This window comes from Balaenoptera borealis, assembly GCF_965194805.1.
Source record: "Balaenoptera borealis genome assembly, chromosome: 3".
NCBI lineage: Eukaryota > Metazoa > Chordata > Mammalia > Artiodactyla > Balaenopteridae > Balaenoptera > Balaenoptera borealis.
Window position 1 is genome coordinate 36,227,171 of NC_138866.1, and position 25,070 is coordinate 36,252,240.

At 44.3% G+C, this 25,070-nt stretch overlaps 1 protein-coding gene across 4 annotated transcripts in view; it reads right to left on the reverse strand.

Moving 5' to 3' along the window:
- LOC309626128 (protein farnesyltransferase subunit beta) overlaps positions 1-25,070 on the reverse strand; it is a 77,532-nt gene that overhangs the window by 30,390 nt on the left and 22,072 nt on the right. For all 4 annotated transcript variants that reach the window (XM_082386606.1, XM_082386607.1, XM_082386608.1 and 1 more), the window contains exons 2-6: positions 22,860-22,924; positions 12,981-13,053; positions 10,649-10,740; positions 3,060-3,206; positions 2,874-2,957 (exon numbers count right to left, since the gene is read on the reverse strand). In XM_082386606.1, the coding sequence (XP_082242732.1) occupies positions 2,874-2,957; positions 3,060-3,206; positions 10,649-10,740; positions 12,981-13,053; positions 22,860-22,924 (461 nt within the window). The remainder of the gene's footprint in view (positions 1-2,873; positions 2,958-3,059; positions 3,207-10,648; positions 10,741-12,980; positions 13,054-22,859; positions 22,925-25,070) is intronic.

Genomic DNA, 25,070 nt, shown 5'->3' on the forward strand with positions numbered 1-25,070 from the left:
CCAGGACATGGAAGCAACCTAAATGCCCATCAACAGACGAATGGATAAAGAAGATGTGGTACATATATAGAATGGAATATTACTCAGCCATAAAAAGGAACAAAATTGGGTCATGTGTAGAGACGTGGATGCATCTAGAGACTGTCATACAGAGTGAAGTAAGTCAGAAAGAGAAAAACAAATATTGTATATTAACGCATATATGTGGAACCTAGAAAATGGTACAGATGAACCAGTTTGCAGAGCAGAAATTGAGACACATATGTAGAGAACAAACCTATGGACACCAAGGGGGGAAAGCGGCGGGGGTGGTGGTGGTGGTGGTGTGATGAATTGGGCGATTGTGATTGACATGTATACATTGATCTGTATAAAATGGATAACTAATAAGAAAAATAAATAAATAAAAAATAAACATACACAGGTTATTTGTGAGTAAAAAAACAAAAAAACAATTATTGGGTCTCTTTGAACTCCAGAATTCAATGGACACCTCTTATAGAAAAAAGAAAGAAAACAGAAGGAAACCGGCGCCAGAACGAATAAGTTAGAGAGTAATCATATCTGAAAAAGGTATGTGATAAAATGCCAAAGCAATCTTGCCAGGGTTTGTTTGCTTTCACCTATAATCTCAGGAAACTTTAAAAAGCTAAATTTGGAGTACCTGTAGAACAGGATGAAAATGTAGAGACCAAGAGGGGGAAAACATTTTTTAACTTTTTTCTTAAGACGTCAACACAATACTGCTTTTCCTCAATAGTTACATTGGCTTCACTGGCATACACAGTGTAAAAACAAGACCACAGGCCCAAAAGGGAGTCCCTTATGCTAAACTCCACATTGCCAAACCGTGACTTCATTATGGTTTCTGCCCTCCCAGAAATGGAATCTTAAACCCGTCAATCAGGACTCACCTGATCAGCATCAGTGAGGTGATCTGCCTGGTGGACGTAGCCAACCCGCTTTTTTGTCTGGTTTAACTTCCTTGTCCCTGCTCCCTTCTGCCTATAAGAGTTTCTCATTTTGTACAGCTCCTCAGGGCTCCTTTCTATCTGCTAGATGGGATGCTGCCTCATTCAAATCAATTTTTGCTCAAATAAATTCATAGAATTGTTAATAGGCCTCCATTTATCTTTTAACAACAGATACCGGGATATTGTGATATAAGAAGAAATATGTATTTGGTCTTCTCCTCAGCACAGAGCTCATAAAACCCGTGGAATTTCCTGACTGATGGGCGATAGGAGAGTCTTGTTATTCATAACATGTGCCCTTCGACCACACCTGAGTTTATGCTAATGAGGTGACTCCTGGAGGATGAGGGCTGGTTGCCAGAGGCACCAACCATGGAATTCGAGGGTTGGAACTTTCAGACCCACTCCCCAGAAGACTGAGTTAATCGCCAATGGCCGATGAGTTCATCAATCATGCCTACATAGTGGAGCCTCCATAAAAACCCTAGGTGAAGGAGTCTGGGGAGCTTCTGGGCTGTGGACGCACCCCTGTGCCTGCTGGGAGGGTGGCACATCCCAACGTCACGGGGACATAAGTCCCTACGCTTGGACGTTTCCAGCCCTCACCCTATATACCCCTTCATGTGGCTGTTCAGTTGTATCCTTTATGACATCCTTTATAATAAACTAGTTAAACAGTAAAAAATTCTCCTGAGTACTCTAGCTCTCCTAGCAAATTATTGAAATGAGGAGGGGGTCGTAGGAACCCCTGATTTGTAGCCAAGTCAGGCAGAAGTGTGGGTAACTTGGGAACCCACTGCTTGTGACCACTGTCTGAGATGGGGGCAGTCTCGTGGGACTGAGCCCTTAACCTGTGATGTCTGTGCTAACTCTGGGTAGCTAGGGTCAGAACTGTTTAATATGAGGAAAAAACACCCCGACATTTCATGTCAGAAGTGTTTTGAGTAGAGAGACAGTTCTCCAGGTACCTAGGTTTCCAGATACCTAGTCTACTTTTATGGTTTGAACAGACAGGTTACAGACAGAAGAATATCCTTCACTGAAGGTCTTTGCAGCCTGGTTACCTACTTTTATCTGCAACGTGTTTTGTGCCCCACAACTTTCATGTTTTTTTCTTCCCTTATACTTTCAAACCAATAGTTAAGCCAGAATATTAATCAACTTGTGTAGAGGAAAATACATTTACAAATAGGCAATAAGATGGCTTTGATATAGAAACCTCATAAAAAATGTATTTATCAGACCAAAGAATAATAATCTGGTATAAAATCTCAATGAACCACTGCCTTTGAGTAATGACTAATTCAGTGAATTCCCTATATGCTTCATAGGCAACCTCCTGCCAGGTGAGTAAACTACTTGCTAGGTACTTGTAATTCTTGAGAAAAATGATCATTTTGAGCCAGCTGGTTCCAATCAGTTCATGCAACTGTTTTTCATACACCTTACTGGCCCCTAAGGGTTTCTGCACCACCCAAAGCAATTCTCACACAGTTGTTAAACATTCTCATGATTTCATCAAATTCATTCAGAAAATATCTCCCATTCCCATGTCAGAGAGATGAAAGATTATATTACACTATACAGTTACATCTTACAGTATATCCTTTCATACCAAACAAATGTATTTTTCACTTTTAAAACAAAAGCATTTGATTTTGTTTCTGTGTTACTTATATTTTGGCATTTACATAAAAGAAGTCAAGTGACAGTGACCCCTGAGGACATCTGTATCGTATTTGCGGTGATTATGAACTGTGTCACTGACACTTTACTCTGCATGTCCTTCGGTGAGACAAGGCAGCAGCTTCCCTGTGTTGTTCCCCGGGCTTGGCATCTCTGATGGCAGATAAACCCGAGAATCTGCTGACGCAGCAGCCTGAGAAAAACCCCACTCACCTCACGTCCACCTCACCTCCAACATGCATGAGAAAAGAGCCATCGGGTTGCTTCAGCGAGTACAAATACTGGAGAAGCTTCTCTCTGAGAAACGAACAGGAGAGAGGCAGGAGATGGCGATGGTCGGTGAACTGTCAGCAGGCGGGAGCCCAGCTGGGTGTCCAGCCCTGCCGGCTTTGATTGTACCTGTTAATGACATCATAGGCCTCTTCGGTGCCAATGATGCACAGCGCGTTGACTGCTGCGTACGTGGGCGCAAGGTGTGGGTACTGGCCAGGGCCCCCTCCAAAGCCACCTTCTGGGCTTTGACACAGCTCCAGGAACTGACACACGCTAAGTACACAGCCAAAGGGAAAGATAAGGTCAGACAGCATTAATTTCAAAACACCGGAATTCCACCAGTCCATGCCTTTCCAAGCCTCCGCCCTCTTCAAAAGGGAAGAAACCTCCCCTCCCCACCTAGTGAATATATACTGAATACAGTTAACACCTGTAAAGGGCCTAATTCTCTAATGATAGCCTGATTCTCTATCATCAGCTTTGTGTGCCCTCCTTTCTGAGTTTTGTATTTAAGTATTTGCCTAGTCGTGAAGCAAGGAACATAAGGCCAGGCAGAAACACACAGCCTTTCTTAGAACTGGGAGTAAGTCTCATGCTTCTTGACCCAATCTTTCCCATACTTTTCTCTCAATTTGCCACCCTGGATCTACGGAACCAGCCCACTCTCCTTGCCTCTAGGGTACCTCCCAGGCTTTGGATTTTGCCTAAATCGTGGTGATACTCAATTGCTGGTCTAGAGCCATCACCTAGGCCTACCAGGAATATTTAAAGAGGTGCCTTCTCACTCCCATTGCCGTGTAAGCCCCAGTGGGCTACTGATTTTTACTCCGCTCACCGACAAGAAACAAGCTTCCAATGGAGTCTGCCTCCATGGTTAGGAGAATAAGAAAGAGGTGGGCTTCTGCTTGCTCAGCTCACTGTGGCAAACTTAAGCACTGCTGACTCCTATCACAGGAATGCATCCCAGGCTGTAGGCTTTTGGAGAGTTTCTCACAGAGGCTCCAGCTCCTTCACTGAGGGAAACTGTTTATTGAGGGTTGGCCTCCAAGCCCTTGCTTCCAAGCATGGCATCAGTCTGCCCAGAAGTTATCTTCTTGCTTTAAGTGAAACCAAGAGAGCCCCTCTTTGTCCAAGGTCCTCTAAAGTTTATCGGAAAGGGGTGCCCCCGGAGAGTACTGGTTCTCAAGCTGTTTCCGCACAACGTAGCAGGAACACAGCTTCCTACTAGGACAAGTCCTCAGTTAAGAGAACCAGCTGCAAATCTGTGTCCTTCTAGTGCTCAGACAGCCTTCTTTTCCTGGGCTCTTTTGCCTCATTTTTTCTTATCTACTGCTGCCAGAGAGATCGCACAGACTCTACTTAATCTCCACTAAGACACAAGTTGATTGCGCCTCTCCCACGTCATATTTGATGACTTTTGATTTCAGACCTGCCATTATCTGGGCAGGGACAGCCATAGAAAATGCTGCTGACTTCCTAGTAAAGCCCTGAAATCATCACAGGTTAAAAGCAATCCACACTCACTTCATGTTCCACCCACAATTTTACTGTAGGAAACACAAGGATTGAAACTGAAGTTGATAGTCAGAGAAGGAAGACAGTTCTGTGACATGTTTTTAATAGCAATTAATTTTTGCAGAGAAAAATGAGTTTTTTACTAACATGTTTCCCAAACCTTCATCAATTCTTATCCTATTTCCCAGAAACAAATAGCTAGTAAACTCCTGGTCTAACAAAAGTTGGCTGCATTAGCATACAAAAAGTTTTCTGATCACAAAAATAAAGTTTTTTGGCTGACATAAAACTACAGTACATTTTAAAATAGAAAACGGAAAAGAGTCATCTAGTTATCCATTCCCTTCCCCAGCTCCCATGACAGAATTATGGCAAATGCAATACTCCTGACCCTGTAGCCTAAAGTCTGGAATGGGCCGGGATCTGAATGTACCAGAGACACCATTAAATCACCCCTCCACACCAACTGCCCCCAGCTGACAGGCTGCATCTGACTGACTGAGGGCTATGTGGGGAACAGGGGTTGGGCTCTTCTTGAGTCTGAGACACTTCCGTACTATAGAACATTCTGATCCAGAGTCTTTCCAACTTGTACCTTAAGGACCTGGCAAACTGACAGTGAAGCTACCAGCTGTCGTGAACAGAACTCCTAGCAATTCTGAAAAGCCAAATGTGAATGATACTTCTAACGATCCAAAGGGAAAGGAAAACTTGTCTTAGAGACCAGAAATCCACCAACTAATTTTAAAAATCACATGTGGGAAACACTGAGCAAACACCAAGAGTGGCACACTTTGTGAAAAACAAGTATTCATAAATCACTCATTTAGTCATATGACTGAAAGATCTAGTAGATCAATTTTCTTTCAAGTCAGCAAAGGCATTTCATTCTCGCTTACATGACGATTTCCAGCAAAGTGGGAAACTATCTTCCAGATCAGGGATTAAAAACCCCAAATGTGTAGATCAGAATCACTGGAGGGCTAGTAAAGAACACAGACCCAGACTTGCTGAAGCAGGAAAGAGCTGGGCCTCTGTATTTTTACCAAATTCCCAGGTGATGTGGATACACACGAAGTTTGAATACCACAAGTCTTTGCTGTATAATTAGAATCACTTTGGGGATGTTAAAAAAAAAAAAAAAAAAAAATCCCACGCCCAGGCCACACCTAATACCAATTAAATCAGAGTCACTGAGGGTGGGCCCAAGTGGCAAGAGTTTTAAAAATTCCCCATGTGACTCCAATGTACAGCCAAGTATCAGTGCTTCTCAAACTCGAGTGTGCGTGGAAGTCACCTGAGGATCTTGTCAAACTGCAGATCTAATTCAGTAGAACTAAAGGGACCCGAGATTCTGCATTTCTAGCAAGCTCCCAGGTGATGGTAATGCTGCTGGTCTGGGGACCACATTTTGGGTAGCAATGTGATATATCTGCACTGTCCAATAGGTAACCACTAGCCACATGAGGCTTTTTAAATTTCAATTTAAATTAATTAAATTTAAAATTAAGCTCCTCAGTCACACAAGCCACATTGCAGCTGCTCAATAGCTACATGTGGCTAGTGGCTGCGATAAATTATAGAACATTTCCATTACCTTGTTAAGTTCTACTGGACACCACTGCTTTATCATCCAACTATTAAAAAGTGTGTAAAACCTGTCAGAGGATTAAGTTCAAAGCAAGATTATCGATGATTTACTTGGACTTTCAGGGGATGGTTGAGGACTGCCTTAAACTGGTTGATTCTGGACATCACTGTCACCAGCGTGGATGGAGGACTCAAAAGCATGCATAGTATATAAGCAAATAATACATAACGAGCAGGGAAACCCTCCAAGGAGAGAAAGTCCAGAATAATATAAAACAAATCAGAAGCCAATAAGAATAAAACAAACGAAACAGGTGTAAGTAGCAAGTGATATACTTAGAGATGGCAGGAGTAGGGGGGACGAATAAAGCATATAAATATGAGAAATAACTAGGAACACAGCAGAAAAAGGACCAGAGGTTAGGGTCCATGACTTGTAAACAATAAAGAAAATGCTTTTTCAAAGCATCATAAACACAGTATTGGTCAAAACTATATCTGGCTCAAGCCTCCCTTTTCCAACTCAAAGGAATTTCAGAACAGAGTTGTAAAAATGGCTAAGTATAAAAGTGATTAAAAGGCTTACTATTAGAGAAAACCACAGTGTGGGAGCTACTCAGCAAAATACCTCAAGCATACAAAGGGTAATTATGCAAACTTTCTAGTAAAGAAACAAAAATTGAAGCTAATCTGCAGCAAGAAGAATTTAGGTTAGATTTAAGAAAAACTTCAGCACCAGACAGGTTACCACAGATAGACTTAAGGCCTAGAATAAGTTAGAAAGAATGATAGCTTTGGAAATAGGCACAGTCATCCTTGAGCAGATGACTTAGGAGCAGATGCGAATGCAGGATGGATGAGTTGACATCGGGCTAAGACATCTATGCTAAGTCTTCCGATTTTCATACTGTAAGACAGCTTCAGCTGATACAAGGGAGAGGAAAACTCCTTCCCTGGCAGAGGAGAGCAATGAACAGGGGAAAGACAGGCAGTCTCTCCTGTTGATTCCAGGAGGCCAGTGTCGCCCTGGGGAGGACGGCAGGTTATCTGATTTCATCAAGAGCTGGCGATGCCTGGTGTGCTGCTGTTTTGGAAGTGCGGTCAAGTCTGAAGTTGGTTATTTTAGAGCAGGGTTTCTCCACCGTGGCACTAGTGACATTCTGGACTGGATAATTCTTGGTTGTGGGGACTGTCCTGGGGAGGATATTTCACAGCTTCCCCGACCTCCACCTACTAGATGCCGGCAGCACCTGGCCAAAAAAACGCCCAGAAGACAAATGACCATGTAAGGTATCTTCACTGAAAGATAAGGAAACAAATTAAATTTAAAAGGAAAGATATTTCAGGAGCTATCCAGGGGACAAGCAACTAATAACCTTTCGAAAGGGAAATAATAAAACACTGACACATGAAAATTTAAATTTAATCTTTAGAAAAACTTTACAAGTGGAAAAGTCCTAAAACAATTTTTAAGTTAAAGATACTTTTCAGATCTTACAGAAGCTAAAAGACCTAACAGTACAGTAGTTTCCCTGTGGTTTTCATTTTACTCTGCGTGTTTCATTAACGTAGCGTTCAATAACAACGCATGGGATTCTCATTAAAAGATGCTTCCTTTAGTTCCAAAATCATTAACTAAGCAAATTCACTTAGTCTGGTTCCAAAATATTAATTTACTTTAGGTAAACACATGTATAAATTTGTGGATACAATCTCTTAAGAGAGGCACACTAAATTCCTCCCTATGAATATATTAGTCTTGAAAGGTCTGATACCAGCAGTAAAAGCCTGGCCTTGCTGGCTTTGGTCAGCAATCACAGTAGCTGACAAAAGTGGTTTTGTCCACTAGAGGGAACTCAGCTTGTCATATTGTTCCCAGAACAAACAGAAGTACAACAGTGAACAAAATAGGAAAGAGAGAGAAACTTGTGAGGGTGTGTGTGTGTGTGAGTGAGTGTGTTGCACACTAGGCTGGGGAGGGGGAAGAGAGGACAGCAGAAAAATAATTAAACTCCAGATCTAAACTCAACCTCTAGGTCACCTTAATATTTGCATAAAGAAGAAGGAAACAAAAAAAAAAACCTAATCACATTTTCAAAGCATTTCTTTTCCCTGTGCAAAATAAATAAAAAGGCAATATCCAAAATCAGGTAGTCTTTTTAAAAAAAAAAATCCCCATATTTTTATAGAAGTCATTAAGATTTCTCTGTTTCTTACGAAAAAGAGTTTATTCCCTTATAAGCCAGAGCTACTAGGCTCTGTTCATTACAAATATTATCTGCACCTAGAATTAACTGCCTGCTAGGCACAGAACAAAGTACATTATTGGGAAGTATAAGTAATTCTTTAAAAGTCTGTTAAATCAATGCTCAGAAGAACCATAGGTAAAGCTTTTAAGTTGGCTGTGAAACAGAAAATTTCGGTCATTAACTATCAAGTGGTTCTTGCAATCAGGACAAATCAGCTTTTTAGTTTTAAAACATTCTTTTAATTACAAAACAATAGTTTCATTGTAGAAATTTTAGAAAATGCAAATCAGCTTAAAAAAGAAAAGAAAAAAATCACCTTCAACCCCACCATCCGCACAAATAACTACTACCATGTGTGTATATATCCTTGTTTTTTTCTATGCATAGAACCAACTTTATTTTTAATCTATAAAAAATGAATCTTTACCTTTTTCCATTTAAATATCTTTCTACATAAATACATACATTTTTATATACAAATATACACATTTATATATATATATATAAATTTTTAATTGAGGTATAATTGACATGTAACATTATATTAGGTTCAGATGATTTAACAACATTATGATTTGATATTTGTATATACTGGGAAATGATCACCACAATAAGTCTATTTAACACCTGTTAACTTTTAAATTTTTACGTGGCTGCATAGTATTTCATTGTATGTATCATGACATAGGTACTTTACCTAAACTTTACACTTACAGCATCCCCAACTGTTGATATTTAGGTTGTCTCCGATCGTTCAGTGTGAAAAGACCTCTAAGGGGGTCCTCTCTTCCTATCTGATGTTGCCACAAAAGCTGCTCTGACACTTATTCCCTCAGAAAAGCCTTACATATAAAACACCAAGTATACAACCTAGACAAAACTCAAAATCGATGCTGACCCGAGTTTTTCCACTTCAGGAAGCCCCTTATCACCATCTTCCCACTTCAGACCGGTCTACGTCCACCTCTAGGGGGCATCCTTCCTGCTCCAAACCACTGCTCCTTTACGGGGTATCTGCACTTCACTCACAAAATCCTCCCATGTCTTTTGTCTCCTCTCACATATGACTTTCCCATTCCCATTCCCCCAGCGTGCATCCTGACTGTGTATGTGGAGGACGGGGGGGAACTTCCCAAACAATCCACAACCCCCAACTGGTATTTCAAAAACACACAGGCCTTTATTTTGACAATTAAATTCCTGTTACTGCAGAAACTGTGTCCAACTCTACATCCAGAGCTAGAAGCAACTAGGCTTGCAGCAGCTCTGTGATGTGGAAGACAATGCATATTTTTCCTCTCCCTCTGAAAGCATCGTACACATCACAAGGGTTAATGGCCTAATTCTTTATTATCTTCCCTATCCACATCCATCACAAGACACCCTGCCCAGGAAGGCAAGAATGAGAGGTTATTGTTAAGACGGAATGAATGAGACAATGTGCGGCTCTGTTCTTCTGACCTGCCAGTGTGACCCAGGAAGGGGGACTGCGGCCAGGGAGGGGTATGTGCTGGCCTCCACGCATCCCCGCACAGCTGCCCCTGGGTGCTGCGGGCAGAGGAACCTGGCTCAGGGGCCTCCCTCCAGAGCAGCAGCGGGAGAGATGAGGTCGAGGTGCTGCTGAGGGGACGCGATCTCTCTCAGTGAGAACTGGAGCATTAGATCCAATTCCTGGCGGCCCTCTGCTACCTCAGGTACCCCTCAGACTAGAGTGATGAGCGGTTTCGTCTTTAAAATACAAACTATGATGAGCGTCTGAGGATGAGAAGCCACACTGAGGACACCATCTGCACCAGCACTTTGGGAAGAATCCTAGTTGCTTAGATCTTTAACCATAAATCAGAAGCTTAAGAAAACGATGTCATGACATTTGTACACCAAGACGGTAACACATCCACTGCCATCAAGAGCCATACTGTCCCCCCCAGGCATTGGTGAGGAGGGACTTCTATGGAGGTATTTACGGAAAGCAAAGGCATTTCTGGCCATTGGGTTGCCACGTGTTTCCCCACAGAAGCTATTCAAATGCATACTGTACTTTCTGGCAAAATCATATTTCTCCAGAGTTGATGATGAAGACTTTTCTCAAAGACCAGAGCAAGAGCCAAAAGAAAAGGCCACAGAAGAAACAGAATCCTTCTCTTGGGAGTTCAAAGTCTTATTCTACCCATGAGCATACAATGGGCTTCTGAAGTGGAAGAGTTTCAGGAAGTTACTGGAGGTCAAGAGAAGGGCAACGGTTTCTTTGTAGTGCTCTGTGTTTTTCATTCAAAATAAATAAAACAGAAACAAAACAAAAAGAACCCCAAAGTCAAAATACAATTTCGGAGAACACCCCAGGTTCCCCAAAGCCAGACTCACTCTGTCGCCACCATCTGGGGAATGGGCTCATCTAGGAGTTCCAAGCTGTGCAGGATCCAGTAGCAGAGCCATGGGCGGCTGGCATCCAGACACTGCAAAAGGAACAGGGCAGAAAACACACCCCTTATTCAGCATCATTCCAAGACCCTGCTGAAAAGGCAGCAGGGTCTCCAACTGTTCAGTGTGAAAAGGGAGACATCTGTCTCCCTCCTGGCAGCCTGGCAAGGAGGAGGAGGACAACCTATGAACAATCAGTGAATGAAGGACACTTTGCCTGGTGGCCTTAGCCAGGAGCTGAAATGACCATATGTGAGAAAAGGACAATGGGACAAAGGAGTTTAACCTGAACCCAATGGGTCCTTCCCTGACAGGCATCCAAAGAAGCTGAGCAGAGGACTTCTCACACGCCAGAAAGTTAAGTGCTACTATTTTCTCAGTGCAGACCCAAGAAGATACACAACCTCAGGAAGGGATTTCCTGGAGTAACTCATTCAGTGAGTATCTCCTCATGCCAAGCTCTGGGGGCACAGTAATGAGTAAAATTCAGTTTCTACTCTTAAGATACTTTGTTTAGGATGTGTGTGGTTTTCTGTAGAGGAAGAGGGCAATTAGACAGACACGTAAGTACAAGTGTCTTTCTGGAACAAGGCAGAACAAAACAAATGCATACATATACCTGGATAAACGCTATAATGGGCACATGGAAGAAACTGACTACCTCTGCCTGGGGAGCTGGGAAAGGTTTCCAAAGGTGACATGTGAGCAGGTCTTGATCCTAACTCAAGCCGTAAATATTCAAGCATTCAAGGCTAGGGGGGCAGGCAGTATTACTGCCCCAGTTATACGAATCCAAAGTGTATAAATGAGATCCAGAGAGATGAACTTTTTCCAGATTACAGACAGTAAACGTCAGAGATAAGACAAGACCGCCGGTTTCTAGACTCTCAGTCCAGTGCTCCTTCCATTGGCCCAAACTGCCCTCTTCATACATGTGCACGTAAATGTGCTAGCTCCCCACCTGGGGGCAGCTGGTGTGGTGACAGAAGACAGTGCTGTGGGTTTCAGTGCCAGCTCCTCCTCTCACTAGCTATGTGCCTTTGAGCAAATACTTAATCTTGCTATGCCTATTCCCTTATCTATAAAGAAATAAAGACTTAGCTACCCCCTGGAGTAGCTGTGAGGGTTAAATGAGACAAGGAACAGCAAGCTTTTAGCGCACTCTTCAGTGAATTGTTAGCTGTCACGGTATTAATTGTATCAGGGTTGCCTGGACCCTAATCATTGAGGATTGAATACTGCAAGTCCACAGGCCAAACATAACCCAAGGATGTGTCCTGCTTGTTCCCTGTAGTGTTTTGTTTGTTCCATTAGAATTGGTTGTAACATTTACATGTTGAGAGATCCACAGAGAAATCTGAATTTCTGGCTTCATTTGAAAAAACAAGAAGAGATTCGGCAACCCTGGGTCTGCACTGCTGTTTGGCAGCAACTGGCAGGAACAGAGTAAAAGCACGGGTCCTCTGCTTTGCCTCAGTTCCACCCCGCGCACCCTCCCCCAACCAAGCCCGCACCTCTCGTTTATGCTACCCGCTTGGGTCTACAGGCCCAAATTCCTGCTGTAAATAATCAAATGTAGAACCCCCAAATAAAAGCAAATTAAAAGCGGAGCTGCTCTATGTAAAGTGGGGCAGGGAAACTGGCGGCCTCTGGTTCACATTTACCCTCTGGCTGCTACTCAGCCCCTATTCCCAACACCCCTCCCCTCCACCTCCGCTGCCCTCCCCTGAGCCCCTCCGCGGACCCCTAGGGCTCTAAGGTATACTGATTTAAAATCCACTCCACGTTTGGGCATTTTTACAGTGTTAAACCGCAGGACTACTCTCTGGACTTATATACTGGTCCTTTGGCCAGTAGAGAAATTAGATCAGCTTACAGGGCCAAGGGGTGGGGATGAACAGGTATCTAGACCACCTTTTAGCAGTCAAGGGGTGTCTAGAAGAACACCACGTGAACCCCCCTCAGCCACGATGGGGGTGAAAGCCCCACCCCATCTGGGGCCTCCACTAGCTCTGAAGGAGGACGAGACTATAGAGATCGGGTTCTTTCAGAAGTAGGAGTCCCGGCTCTGTGGGGCAGAGCTACTGCGGACCCGGTTCCCGCCAGAGCCACACGGGATGGTGAGTGAATCTGCGACAGGGCAAGCCCATAGTGTCTTTTTTTTTTTTTTTGCAGTGAAAATTGATTTGTATATTTTTTTACATCCAAACAGTAAAAAAAGGAGAAAGATCTGACTGATAATTTGACAGAGAAAGCTCCTGGGCAAGGTGTTTACCTCATAGGCATCTGTCAGCTGTCGGAGGCCTCTCTTCAGGTAATGGAAGTGCTTCTCCCTCTGCAAAATAAGCCTGGAAAGATAAAGAGCTTTGTAAACCTACTCTAACAGCCTCGGCTTCCCCCACTACAGAACACGGGTACGCACACGCACACACTCATTCACACCTTCTGATCATCCCCCCACAGTCAATGAGTAGAAAACAGCAACTTCTTTAGCTCCCCAGGGCGGCTAAACCAGAGAAAGGAGGCCAGCCTCTGAACGTCCCTAATGTGTCTGGAAATGGCGCTGGCAAATGTTTGGAGCGGGGCTTCCCTGGTGGCGCAGTGGTAAAGAATCCGCCTTCCAATACAGGGGACACGGGTTCGAGCCCTGGTCGGGGAGCTAGGATCCCACATGCCGCGGGGCAACTAAGCACGTGCGCCACAACTACTGAGCTCGCGCGCTTCAATGAGAGAGAGCCTGCGTGCTGCCAGCTGCGGAGCCCATGCGCTCTGGACCCCACTGGCCACAACTAGAGAGAAGCCCGTGCGCTGCAACGAAAGATCCTGCATGCCTCAACGACGATCCTGCGTGCCGCAACGAACACACGGCGCAGCCAATAAATAAATAAATACAATGTTAAAAAAAAAATTCGTGCAGCCAAAAAATAAGTAAATAAATAAAATGTTAAAAACAAACTCTCCTTCGTGGCTGGTAGCTTTGGGCTAGAAATGCCACCGTGAGCACACTTAGGCAGTAACAAACTACCCAGAAAGTTCCTCCAGGGTCTAGCTGAGAACAGATACCTTGCGGCTCCCCATCCTGTAAGCAATTTAAATCTGAGTCTCGCCACTTCCCTGATTTGGTTAGCCTCTGTCGTTCTGGTCATTTCTTCTGGGGTCACTTCTCTGAAGTCTGTGGTTTGTACCCTGCCTGCCCCTCACTCATCCGTCTAGTACTCCCTCCCCGAAATTCCACCTCCCACGTGCTGACCCACAGCCCTGGCCTGAGGATCATGTCTGTACTCTGCAGCCAGTCGCTCTCCTCGGCCCTGATGTCAGCAACACTGGCTCTAAGATGGACTGTGCTGACCACGGCCACCTGCACCGGAAGGCAGAGGACAGGGGCTGCACCTCTCGCTGGGTCTTACAGAAGGGGTCTGTGTGATTACGGAAGGAAAGAAAAAAGTAAAGAATTTAAGACATTCACTGTGCTTGCTGATTCCAGAAATGAAATGAAAGAAGAACCACTCTCTTTCCTAGGTATTCAATTCAACAATTGTTTATTGAACTCCCACTGTACTGTGCCCAGAAGAAGTAGTCTTTACTTCAAAAAGTCTTCTAATTCAGTACTGGAAATGAGATAAGGTCATAAGCGGCTACAATATGAGGAAAACTGGGGAGGTTTCATAAAGGGAAAACATAAAATACTAGAGGCTCTAAAGGGTTTGGGGGAGGGCATCTCATTCAGAAAAGAACGATCAGGGAAGGTTGTGTGAACAGGTGGAATTTGAGGTGGGGACCTGGAAGAAGGAGAATATTTTAACAGGCAGAGGAGGTGAGGAGTTGGTGGGAGGACAGTTTAGCCAGAAGGAACAAAAACAAAAGGAACCGACCAGGGCCGTCCAAAAGAACTTCCAGGGATGATGGAAGTGTCTTTGTCTGTGCTGTCCAATAGGTAGCCACGAGCCACATGTGCGTACTGAGCCCTTGAAATGTGGCTAGTGTGACTGAGCAACTGAATTTTAAACTATTTAATTTTAATTAATTTACGTTTAAACAGGTGCAAGTGGCTAACGGCTACTATATCATGCAGACAGGTATAAAGCGTGCAGGGGGAGTGCAGGTCAGGGATTTGGCCTGGCTATTAGGAATGAAAGAGGAATGGTCAAGAAGGCAGCTGAGGCCCTTTTTATAGGGATCTGGGATGCCATCTGAGGAATTTAACTCAATTTAATACGCAAAGGGAATTTGCGACAACATGGATGGAACTTGAGGACGTTATGCTACGTGAAATAAGTCAGATAGAAAAAGATAAATACTGCACGATCTCACTCATATGTGGTACTCTAGGGCTTCCACCAAAAAAAACAAAAAACAAACAAAAGCCCTGAGCTTGTGGATACAGAAAACAGATTGGCGGTTGCCTGAAGTGAGAAGTGGAGGGGGAGGGCAGTGAAATGGGTGAAGGGGGTCAAAAGGAACAAACCTCCAGTTATAAAATAAATAAGTCATGAAAATGTAATGTACAGCACAGTGATATAGTTAATAATACTGTACTGCATATTTAAAAGTAGCTAGAAGAGTGGATCTCAAAAGTGCTCAACACAAGAAAAAGAATTTATAACTATATATGGTGCTGAATGTTAACTGGACTTACTGTGGTGACCATTTTGCAATATATACAAATATTGAGTCATTATGTTGCACACCTGAAATGAATATAATGTTATGTCAGTTATACCTCAATTTAAAAAAATAGGCAAAGGAAAACCCTGAGGGTTTTCAGTTGAGAAAAAATGACCAGAATTGTGCTTTAGAAAAATTATCTGACCACAGTAGGTATTCAATATGTGTTTACAAACTGTACTGATGAAAGCACTAAGTGGGGAGAGAGATGAGGTGGGAAGACAGGGCAAGATGCTGTTAAGAGTCAACCAGGTGGGAAGAACTTAGGGTTCTGAGGGCTCCACCTAGCACGGTGCCCAAGACAGGCTGACTGTGGACAGGTGGACTTTAAAGCGCTGGAAGTGTATTCAGGTGGGGATGTCAGTCACATCGCTGGAAACACATGTGAGACCCTGGAGAGGGATCCAGGTGACACAGACGAACTGGGAATCATTTATCTGCAAGCAGGTGACAGGTGAAGCTGCAGGAGTAGAGGACAGAGCAGAGAGAAAACTTTGAAGGCAGAACTGAGGGAAGACCCATCTTTAAGGGCTTGGAGGACCAGGAGCCAGAGGAGAGAAGGAAAGAGCAGTACACAAGCAGAGGAAGGACAAAGGCAGTGTTGCCTTACAGGCCGAGCAGTAGGAGAGAATCTCACGGAGGTTTTTAACAGCGGCCAACAGTGCAGTAAGAGTGAGGAAAAAGAGGACAAACTACAAAGTGGCTGGTGCCCTTCAAGAGAGTTCAGGGAGTGAGGAGAGCAGATTCCAGATCATAAAGAAGAGACGGCCAGACTCAATTTCTCTCTCAAGGAGGTCCAGGGCTCAGGGCTCAATGAGCACAGGGACAGGTGGGCTTTAAGCACTGGAGGTGTATTCAGGTGAGGGCGTCGGGAGGAGGGGTGAGTCTGAAAATAATGAATGAGTCTACATTCTCAGAGACAGAAACAATGGGAGAGTGTGAAGTTAGACAGAGGACTCTGAAGTGTGGAAGAGGGAAACCAAGGAAACGGGGGACGGCCTCAGTTTTCTCAGGAATTAGGAGGCAAGACCTGGGAGAGTGTGGGTTGGCCATCGTGGGGAATATGTTAGGAAATCTACACAAGATGAATGAAGGATGATACACCGGAGTGAAGGCCCAGCTGAAGCTGAGGAGTATAAACTTTTGATGAAGCCATTCAGAAGGCACTGTTGTATGATTTCTTTTCTTGGCAATCTTGCTAGGACCCTTTAGCAGAAGCAGCGACATGGGTGCTGTGGTTAGGGCTCGTAAGACGGGAAGAGCAGAAAGGTAGAGGTGTGAGGGAACGGAATGAGATCAGCGGACAGCTGAAGAGAGCACACCGCGTGGCCTGGCCCCGGCTGGGCAGGCTGAGTGTGGCCAGCACAGGTGTGATGGGCGAGAAAAACCAGGAGGGCACAGGAGACCGTTAACAGGGCAGGCAGGGACCCACTCAAGAAGTGAGAGGAGGCTGAGAAACCCAATCCAGGTGAGGGCAAGCACAGAATTTGGAGGCGGGAACTCCTGACTTCTAACTATGAAAGGATCAAGTCACAGAGGGTTTTCTACAGGTCAGTTCTTTTCAGTCTGAAAAATAGTCAGAGGAATTTGAATACGCCAAATACCCTGGGATGCTAAGCCACAGAGGAGAGAAGGGCAAATACTCTGTTCCAATAAAGAGAACACTTTCCACCTCATTTAAAATGTCGGGCAAGACGGCATGAAATGTTTCTTGTGAATAAAATTTTGTGATCCTAAGTGTAATGCTGGGGAAAGGGACCGGGTATTGACTGGAATTCGCTGTTGGGTCTGCCTGCCTACTGCATACCCTATAGCCCCGTGAAGGGAGATTGCATCTAGCTTCAGCACCTGGGCCCAGCACAGAGCAGGCTCTCAACATTCACTGTCGAATGAACAGAGGAATGGTAGCGTCAGTTTCTGACTAGCCGAGAGAGACTTCTCCCTGGGTACGTGTCCTGTCAATTAAAAAGAATGACAAACCTCAAAGGGAAAGTTAAAATGCGAGCAAGCAGAGAGGACAAGGAGGGGGTGGTTAGATTGCAGATGGCATCCGCTCTGGCTCAGGGGTACTTCCTATCAGTCTCTCGCGTGGTCACACATGCCGCACTGCAGGAGACCTGTCAGCCAGGGGTTAAACTTCCCTGGAGGACTCGGTATTTCTAGAGAGCTGAATTAAGCCACAAAGAAATCCTTCCCCTTATTGTGGGGAAAAGAAAAAACCAACCCTGGAGAACGAACCCTTTCCCTTGTCTTCTCACTCCTATCATTTGACAAGGGGCTTGTCAGTCCTAGGAAATGAAAGACCTCAGAGGCAAAGGCTTTTCTACGTGTAGGGAGGAAGAGACTCTGGCTACTCCTCGGGATCCTGAAGTGACAAGAAGCTGCCTGAAGCCTCACCTGACCAGAAACATCTAACTGAAAGAAGCTTCAGGCACCTTTCCTGCAGCTCTGAGTCGGTCCCTAGGGGTGGGACCTGAGGCAGCCCCAAAGGGGGCTCCCCAATAGCTCTCCTCCCACCCTGAACCCCACTCACAGATAGCCAGGCCCTGGGAGCCCTGCTGAGAGGGAACTAGTGAATTCCTTTAGCTGGTTTCATCTGAAGACCAACTTTAGCCACAAGCAGGGGAAGAGAAATTTCTTTCAGTGACTCTTTCCACAAGGGAAACTGTCCTTTCACTTTCATCCACTTAATCACAAACACACATACACATGCACGCAAGCACACACACAAAAATGCTAATATGTAAATGTTATTCTAAAATCTCTGGAAATGTTTGTTTATCTAGAGCTTCAAGGGCCACAATGCTGATTGAATTTTAACTTCTTCTTTGAGGTTTATGATTCTTTTAAATTGAAGGGACATATATCCAGTTTCTTTTGGTCAGACAGAGACTGTACTAAGAGCCTTACTGTTATGGACTAAATTGTGTCTCCCCCCCCATCCCCAAATTTCATATGTTGAAGCCCTAACCCCCAGTGTGACTGCATTTGAAGATAGGACCTTTAAAGAGGTATTTAAGGTTAAATGGGAGCTGGTGATCCTATAAAAAGAGTAAGTGACACTGGGGAGGAGTCCACACAGAGAAAAGGCCATGTGAACACACAGTGAGAAGGCGGCCTCTGCAAGCCAAGGAGAGAGACCTCAGGAGAAACCAGCCCTGCCAGCACCCTGATCTTGGAATTCCAGCCTCCCAAACTGTGAGAAAACAAATTTCTGTTGTTTAAGCCACCCCATCAGTGGTATTTGATTATAGCAGCCCTAGCAAACTAATACTCTTACCATTCTTTTATTCTAAAGTCACCTCTAGATCTAAAACTCTTTTCTGTGTGGGGCGTTAGAAAAGAAAAGCTAGAGCTCTTTCCCTTTCCTTTCTGAATAATTCAGCCCCAAAGCCATTCAGTCAGGTGGAGCAGAACAAGCCAGGCTCTGCGCAGGAGTGGGGTGGCAGGGCGCACTGCAGGGCATGAGTGCTCAGCTGGCTGAGGAGGGCGTCTGTGTGGCTGTGGAGAGAGGGGTGGGAGATTGGGACACACAGGAATGACCAAATAAATACATATATTTGGGATATTGGCAGTCTGGTTCCACCGTTGGAGAAGTAACTTAGAAATACTTGTGTAGGGCTTCTCTGGTGGTGCAGTGGATAAGAATCTGCCTGCCAATGCAGGGGACACGTGTTCGAGCCCTGGTCCAGGAAGATCCCACATGCCGCGGAGCAACTAAGCCCGTGCACCACAACTACTGAGCCTGCGCTCTGGAGCCCGCAAGCCACAACTACTGAGCCCGCGTGCCACATCTACTGAAGCCCGTGTGCCTAGAGCCCCTGCTCCGCAACAAGAGAAGCCACCGCAATGAGAAGCCCATGCACCGCAACAAAGTGTAGCCCCCGCTCGCCGCAACTAGAGAAAGCCCGTGCGCAGCAATGAAGACCCAACGCAGCCAAAATAAATAAATAAAATAAATAAATTTATTTTTAAAAAAAGAGAGAGAGAGACAGTCACTCCCTTGGTAACTATGTTCTTTGAACTCATTTGTTTAATAACTACCTTGCCCATGAGACTGAGAGCCCAGCAGGAGCAAGACCTGGGTCAGCCTTGCTCGCCCTGTTCCCAGAGCCCAGCAGTGCCTGATCGCCTAGATACCGTTGCCAAATGGGTGAAGGAATGAATGACTTTAAATGAACACAGCAGACCGAATGACAGCAAACACACTCCCTCCCCCTAAACGTGGACCATCCCTGAGACTCATGCCTTTGTTTGTGACAGAAGAGAGAACAGGGATTCAGTCCATTGTTGGCTGCTGGGAGGGTTTTAAACCCACTAAAGCCAGGGGCTTCTCCAGTCAAAAAGTAAGCCTCTGGCGCATAAGCAGTAAGTCACTTGAGAGAGGATGGGAGGGAAGATGAACTTACTTGTATGAACCTTGGAAAGAACAACAGTATGAAGGACCACATCTTTTAACTGCTCAGGATTTGGAAAATGCTAAAGTATCATCACAGACAGAAATGGCAGAAAACATGGAAGCTGAGCAGGTGCCCGTATGAAAACTGCTTTGAGAGCTTAACTCAGAGCATTTTGGCTTCAGAGCAACTGCCAACACTTAACCTTTAGTGCTCTATTAGCATTATCAATATATCCCCCTTCCAAGGAGCACCAGGCTACTTTTTCCCAAGAAAAAAACAATGTTTTGTTTGTTTGTTTTTTGGCCACGCTGCACAGCTTGAGGGATCTCAGTTCCCAGACCAGGGACCGAACCTGGGTTACGGCAGCGAAAGCCTGGAATCCTAACCACTAGGTCACCAGGGAACTCCCCAACAATTTAAACATTTTATTTGAGTGTGTGTGTGTGTGTGTGTGTGTGTGTGTGTGTGTGTGTGTGTGTGTGGTTTATGCATTTCAGGTGTCTTACTAAAGCTAATATAATACATGGAAAAGGGTAAATTCATAAGCATGTGAAACTGTCAGAATGACTAACCATGGGGAAAGAGAAATTAACTTTTATGGGAAAGCAGGATACTGATAAACAAAACTGTTCAAAGCATGGTCCAAAAGCTCCTTGGGAGAGACCACCTCACTCCAGGAGAGAATGCATGTTTCACAGTCTGAGAGTGAGGAAAATCATTTCTGGGATGGGGAATAAACTGTAGAATGTAACAACATTCAGCTTCAGCCTTGAATTTCAGCCCAATCTTCTATTTGGCGGTGGCTCTGAAAGGCTGAATAGATGGATGCCTCGCTCAGCACCATTCCTGGCATCCCTGGACCTGGGCATGGTCAGTGATCCTGGGGGTGTGTGTGATTCTGCCACATCTCATCAGCAGCATGACCTCAGAAACACAAACAAGCCATGTCACCTAGATTAATTGCTCTATCTGAATATTCACTTTAGCTAACAAGGAAGTTTTGTCCCTGCCATATAATACTAGATTTTTAAAATTTGACTACTAAAATGTTAAATATTGTAATTGTGATAGTAATTTAAAATGCTGATAAATTTTCATATTTATTCTTGAACCCCAGAAGCTCATTCTATGGTGAAGATGTTTGGCTCCAGCCTTATATTGATAAGTTGATTTACATTCTCAGCCATGTGGCCACAGTGTGTAATATCTCTAATATTAATTAGCATGCTGTGACATAAGATGCTAATTAGCATCCTTTAAAACACTCATTTTCATAGGCAACAATGACAAAATGGGAAATGTCAGATTCCTGACATAAACCCAGAGCCCTGGTATATTCTATTTCCACAAAGGATCCAAACCCAACAGAAATATTTTTGTTTTCCACCCACACCTGACCTAAGACCTATGAATCAGGGGATTTTACTCCTTTACTGTCCTCTACCACCACTCCCAAAACACAGCTTCTTCCCAGATTATAACCTCCCATTCTCCCTCCCATCTCAGTAAGAATAAAAGGAAAAGTCCAAGGGCTCTATTCTGATGGTGGGTGAAAAAGGAATGTCAAATGACCAAAGGTCCCTTTGGAAATACAGAGCATATGTGTCCAGAGCTGGAGACAGGGCACAGTGACTCAGAACACAATCAGGCGAGTCATCGAGATGCAACTCTAACCACAAACCCCTCCTGAAGCCACCATGCCCCTCACCATCACCAAGTCCTACCACCTCTGGGGAAACAGCCTATACCGGGCAGAGAGCTCCTTCTCCCCAAGCTGTTTACACAAATGGTGTCATTTGCTAAGCTCCAACTGTGGCTCACGACAAGAGCAATAATTCATTTATTGAGGTCTGGGCTATGGGTTAAAGTAGAGATTTAGGTTAGCAGTTTGGAAGAAGACTCCTCTGGTTAGTTGATGCTTTCCTTTTCTTTTCCAGGGAAGAAAGATGAAGAGGACTTTTCCACCTGTCTTTCCATTTTTCCAACTGTTTTCTGCCTTGGCTAATCAGAATATTTTAACTAAATTTCTTCTCATGGAAATAAGGGCAAAATGGAATGGTGGCAAAAAAAAGACACAAAGTTAACTCAGGCTAGAAGTATCTGTAATGCTCCAGTAAGCAGAAGTACCCAGAGACTGACTTGCCAGGAGTTAGTGTGTTAGGAGGCCTCAGGAAATTGGGAGACATGATAAAGGAGGTCAGGCTGGACCTCAGACCCTTCAGCTTCCCATCCAGAGAGAATCAGCCAGCAGCCCAACTAGACTACGTCCAGAGACCATCAAGGAAAAGTGCTATAACATTAAGATAAAACAATGACCAAATACAATTTGGACTACTGATCAGGAAATATAACACAGGACAGTTTCAGAGAAGCAATCTGTGATTAGAAGAGAAATGCTAATAAATGAAATAACTCATGAAATTCTAGTGTGATACATTATAAAATTGGGGGAAAAAAAGAGAAAATGAAAGTTCAAATTAATAAGTTTCTGCTTATAATCCTCCTTTTGGAATTTCTGACATCAAAGAGCTCAGAAGACTTCAACTTACTAAGCACCAAGGAAAACAAAAGGCATTTTATTTCTCACTTGAAATGTCGCCCTTGGGAATCTGCTGCACAATCACCAGTAAGGGCCAGGCTGGGAGAAGCTCAAACTTCTCACATTTTCCCAGTCAAGTTGTAATATACATCAAAGGAATCCATCCTTTGCCATCCCCCTGGACTCTACGTCTGTTTCAAAGTGTTATATGAAAACCTTGAGAGTTCTGAACACCAGCGCAGCAGGTCAGAACTAAGCTTCAAAGTCATGAACTTCGTCTCTCCACCTTCAGAGCTCAGAGTTCAGGCCCTGAGGGCATCCCCATGTAACACCTGATGGCTCAGTTCAAGTGAGCAGCTCCTCTAGACAGTATTCTAATAGTGGCAGGAGCTGGGGTCAGGAGCGTCTCCAGGGAGCCACAAGGTCAGGGAACACCAGCCTCACAGCGGACTCATCCCCTGAGGTTTGACAAGCTCAAGGAGGAAAGAAGAAAGGCTCCCATGGGAGATGGTGTTTCCCGGGTCCCCTCAAACACTTAACCACAGCTTACCTTGGTACAAGGTGGTTGAACTTGTAAGAACTGAAGACCTCTTGGATCTTTTCTTCTACTTTTGCCTGGTAAGGATGCAGAAGATGGGAGAGAGAAAACAAATACAGATGAGAACTTTATCAACTGTATGTTCCTATTGCCACAAATGCCTACTGGCTAGAGTTCCTTGGTGTGACTTTGTACCTCACAGCATAACAAGACTGCATTCAGGGGCTCTGCAGGATGACAGGCTTGGGACAAGGACAGAGAGAAAAAGAATGCCCTGTACCACATTAGCATCACAACCGACTTCTCCAGTAAACTAATCCATGATATGCAAACTAATGGCGATTCTGGAGTTTGGCACCCTGGCACCAGTTACTCAGGGAGCAGGTGAAGATGGACCCCTTTTGCTTGAAAGACCTGTTCTTGCCTGCCCTATGAAGTTGTTTAGGTGTTTGGTAACTGGCCATTCTCAAATATGTAACTAATTTCTGCCAAGGGTCCTACTTCTTATTGTCAAATTTAATGGTTTAAATATAGATTGAACAGTATTAAAATCCCCAAAGGGATTTACAAGAACATCAATCATGGAAACACCAAAGACATAGCACATCTGGTCACTGGACCCGTGTCACAGACCGGACTCCACAGTCCCATAAGACAAAGGATCTCGGAAAGTCAGGTCACAAAAGGAATGAGATGACCTGTCTCCTCTGAAGATCACACCATGATGTGGTCACACAGCACAGCTTCTGTAAGGAAGGGGTACAGCAGTGCAGGAGGGGGCTGGTCAATGGGATACAGGGTTTCACCTTCACGGCCATCCCTGCTTTGTGGTGAGGCAAGTCCTTGCTGAGATTTCAAGATATATAATAATGTCCTCTCTGGGAAATATAAAAAATGCATTATTTGTTTCTGAAACACCTGAGTTAGAGCTTCCAGTCCCTTTGGCAAGTGTGCAAGAATCACGATGAGGGGAGCAGTGATGTGAATCAGCTAAAATGGCAGCCCGTCTAAAATTCATTTATATTTGGTTTTAGGATATGCTTTGGTATTTGCCTTTGAACATGAGTTTCAGGGATTATCTGGCCAAGAATTTATAATACTTCAAAAAACAGACCGAAGTCACTGTGAGAATTCGACTCAGAAGAAGTAAGAAAGTTCTCCCAGACCCCTCACGATGCTTTCTCCATGCCAGATTGATGTGGGACTAATACAAAGCACCAGCTTAAATGAAACACAGACTGCATTTTTCAGTCGTGCCTTCCTTGGCTATACGTTGAAAGGGATGAGAAAAAAAAAAAAAAAAAACGAGAAACATATGTCAGGAAGATCATTAAATAAAAAGATTTGCCTACCAGGTTTGGACACACAGTTTTTCTGGGCAGGAGCCTGCTGTGTCCCCCTTTGCCTGTCAAAGCAGTAAAGCTATTCTTTTCTACTTCACCCGAAACTCTATCTCCAAGATTCGATTCAGCCCCAGTACACAGAGGTCGAGTTTTTGGCATCGCTAGGAGTGGAACTGCTGGATCATTATGATAACTTTATGTTTAATCATTTGAGGAACTGCCAGATGTTTTCCAGAGCACTTGTACCATTTTATATTCCCATCAGCAGTATATGAGAGCTCCAATTTCTTCACATCCTCAGCAACACATTATTATCTATGTTTCTGATCATAGCCATCCTAGTCTGTGTCAAGTAGTATCTCACAAGTTTGTTTTTTTTTTAAACTGATATGTCTTTTTTTTAAGCTTTTTTTTTTCCAATCACTAGGATTCTCTTCCTTCCCTTTTTTTTTTTAATAGTAATCTTTTATTTATTTATTTATTATATTTATGTTTGGCTGTGTTTGGTCTTCATTTCTGTGCGAGGGCTTCCTCTAGTTGCGGCAAGCGGGGGCCACTCTTCATCGCAGTGCGCGGGCCTCTTCACTATCGCGGCCTCTCTTGTTGCGGAGCACAGGCTCCAGACGCGCAGGCTCAGTAGTTGTGGCTCACGGGCCTAGTTGCTCCGTGGCATGTGGGATCTTCCCAGACCAGGGCTCGAACCCGTGTCCCCTGCATTAGCAGGCAGATTCTAAACCACTGCGCCATCAGGGAAGCCCAGTTGTTTTTTTTTAACTAAATTTATTTATTTTATTTATTTATTTTTGGCTGCGTTGGGTCTTCATTGCTGCGCATGGGCTTCTCCCTAGTTGCGGCGAGTGGGGGCTACTCTTCGTTGCGG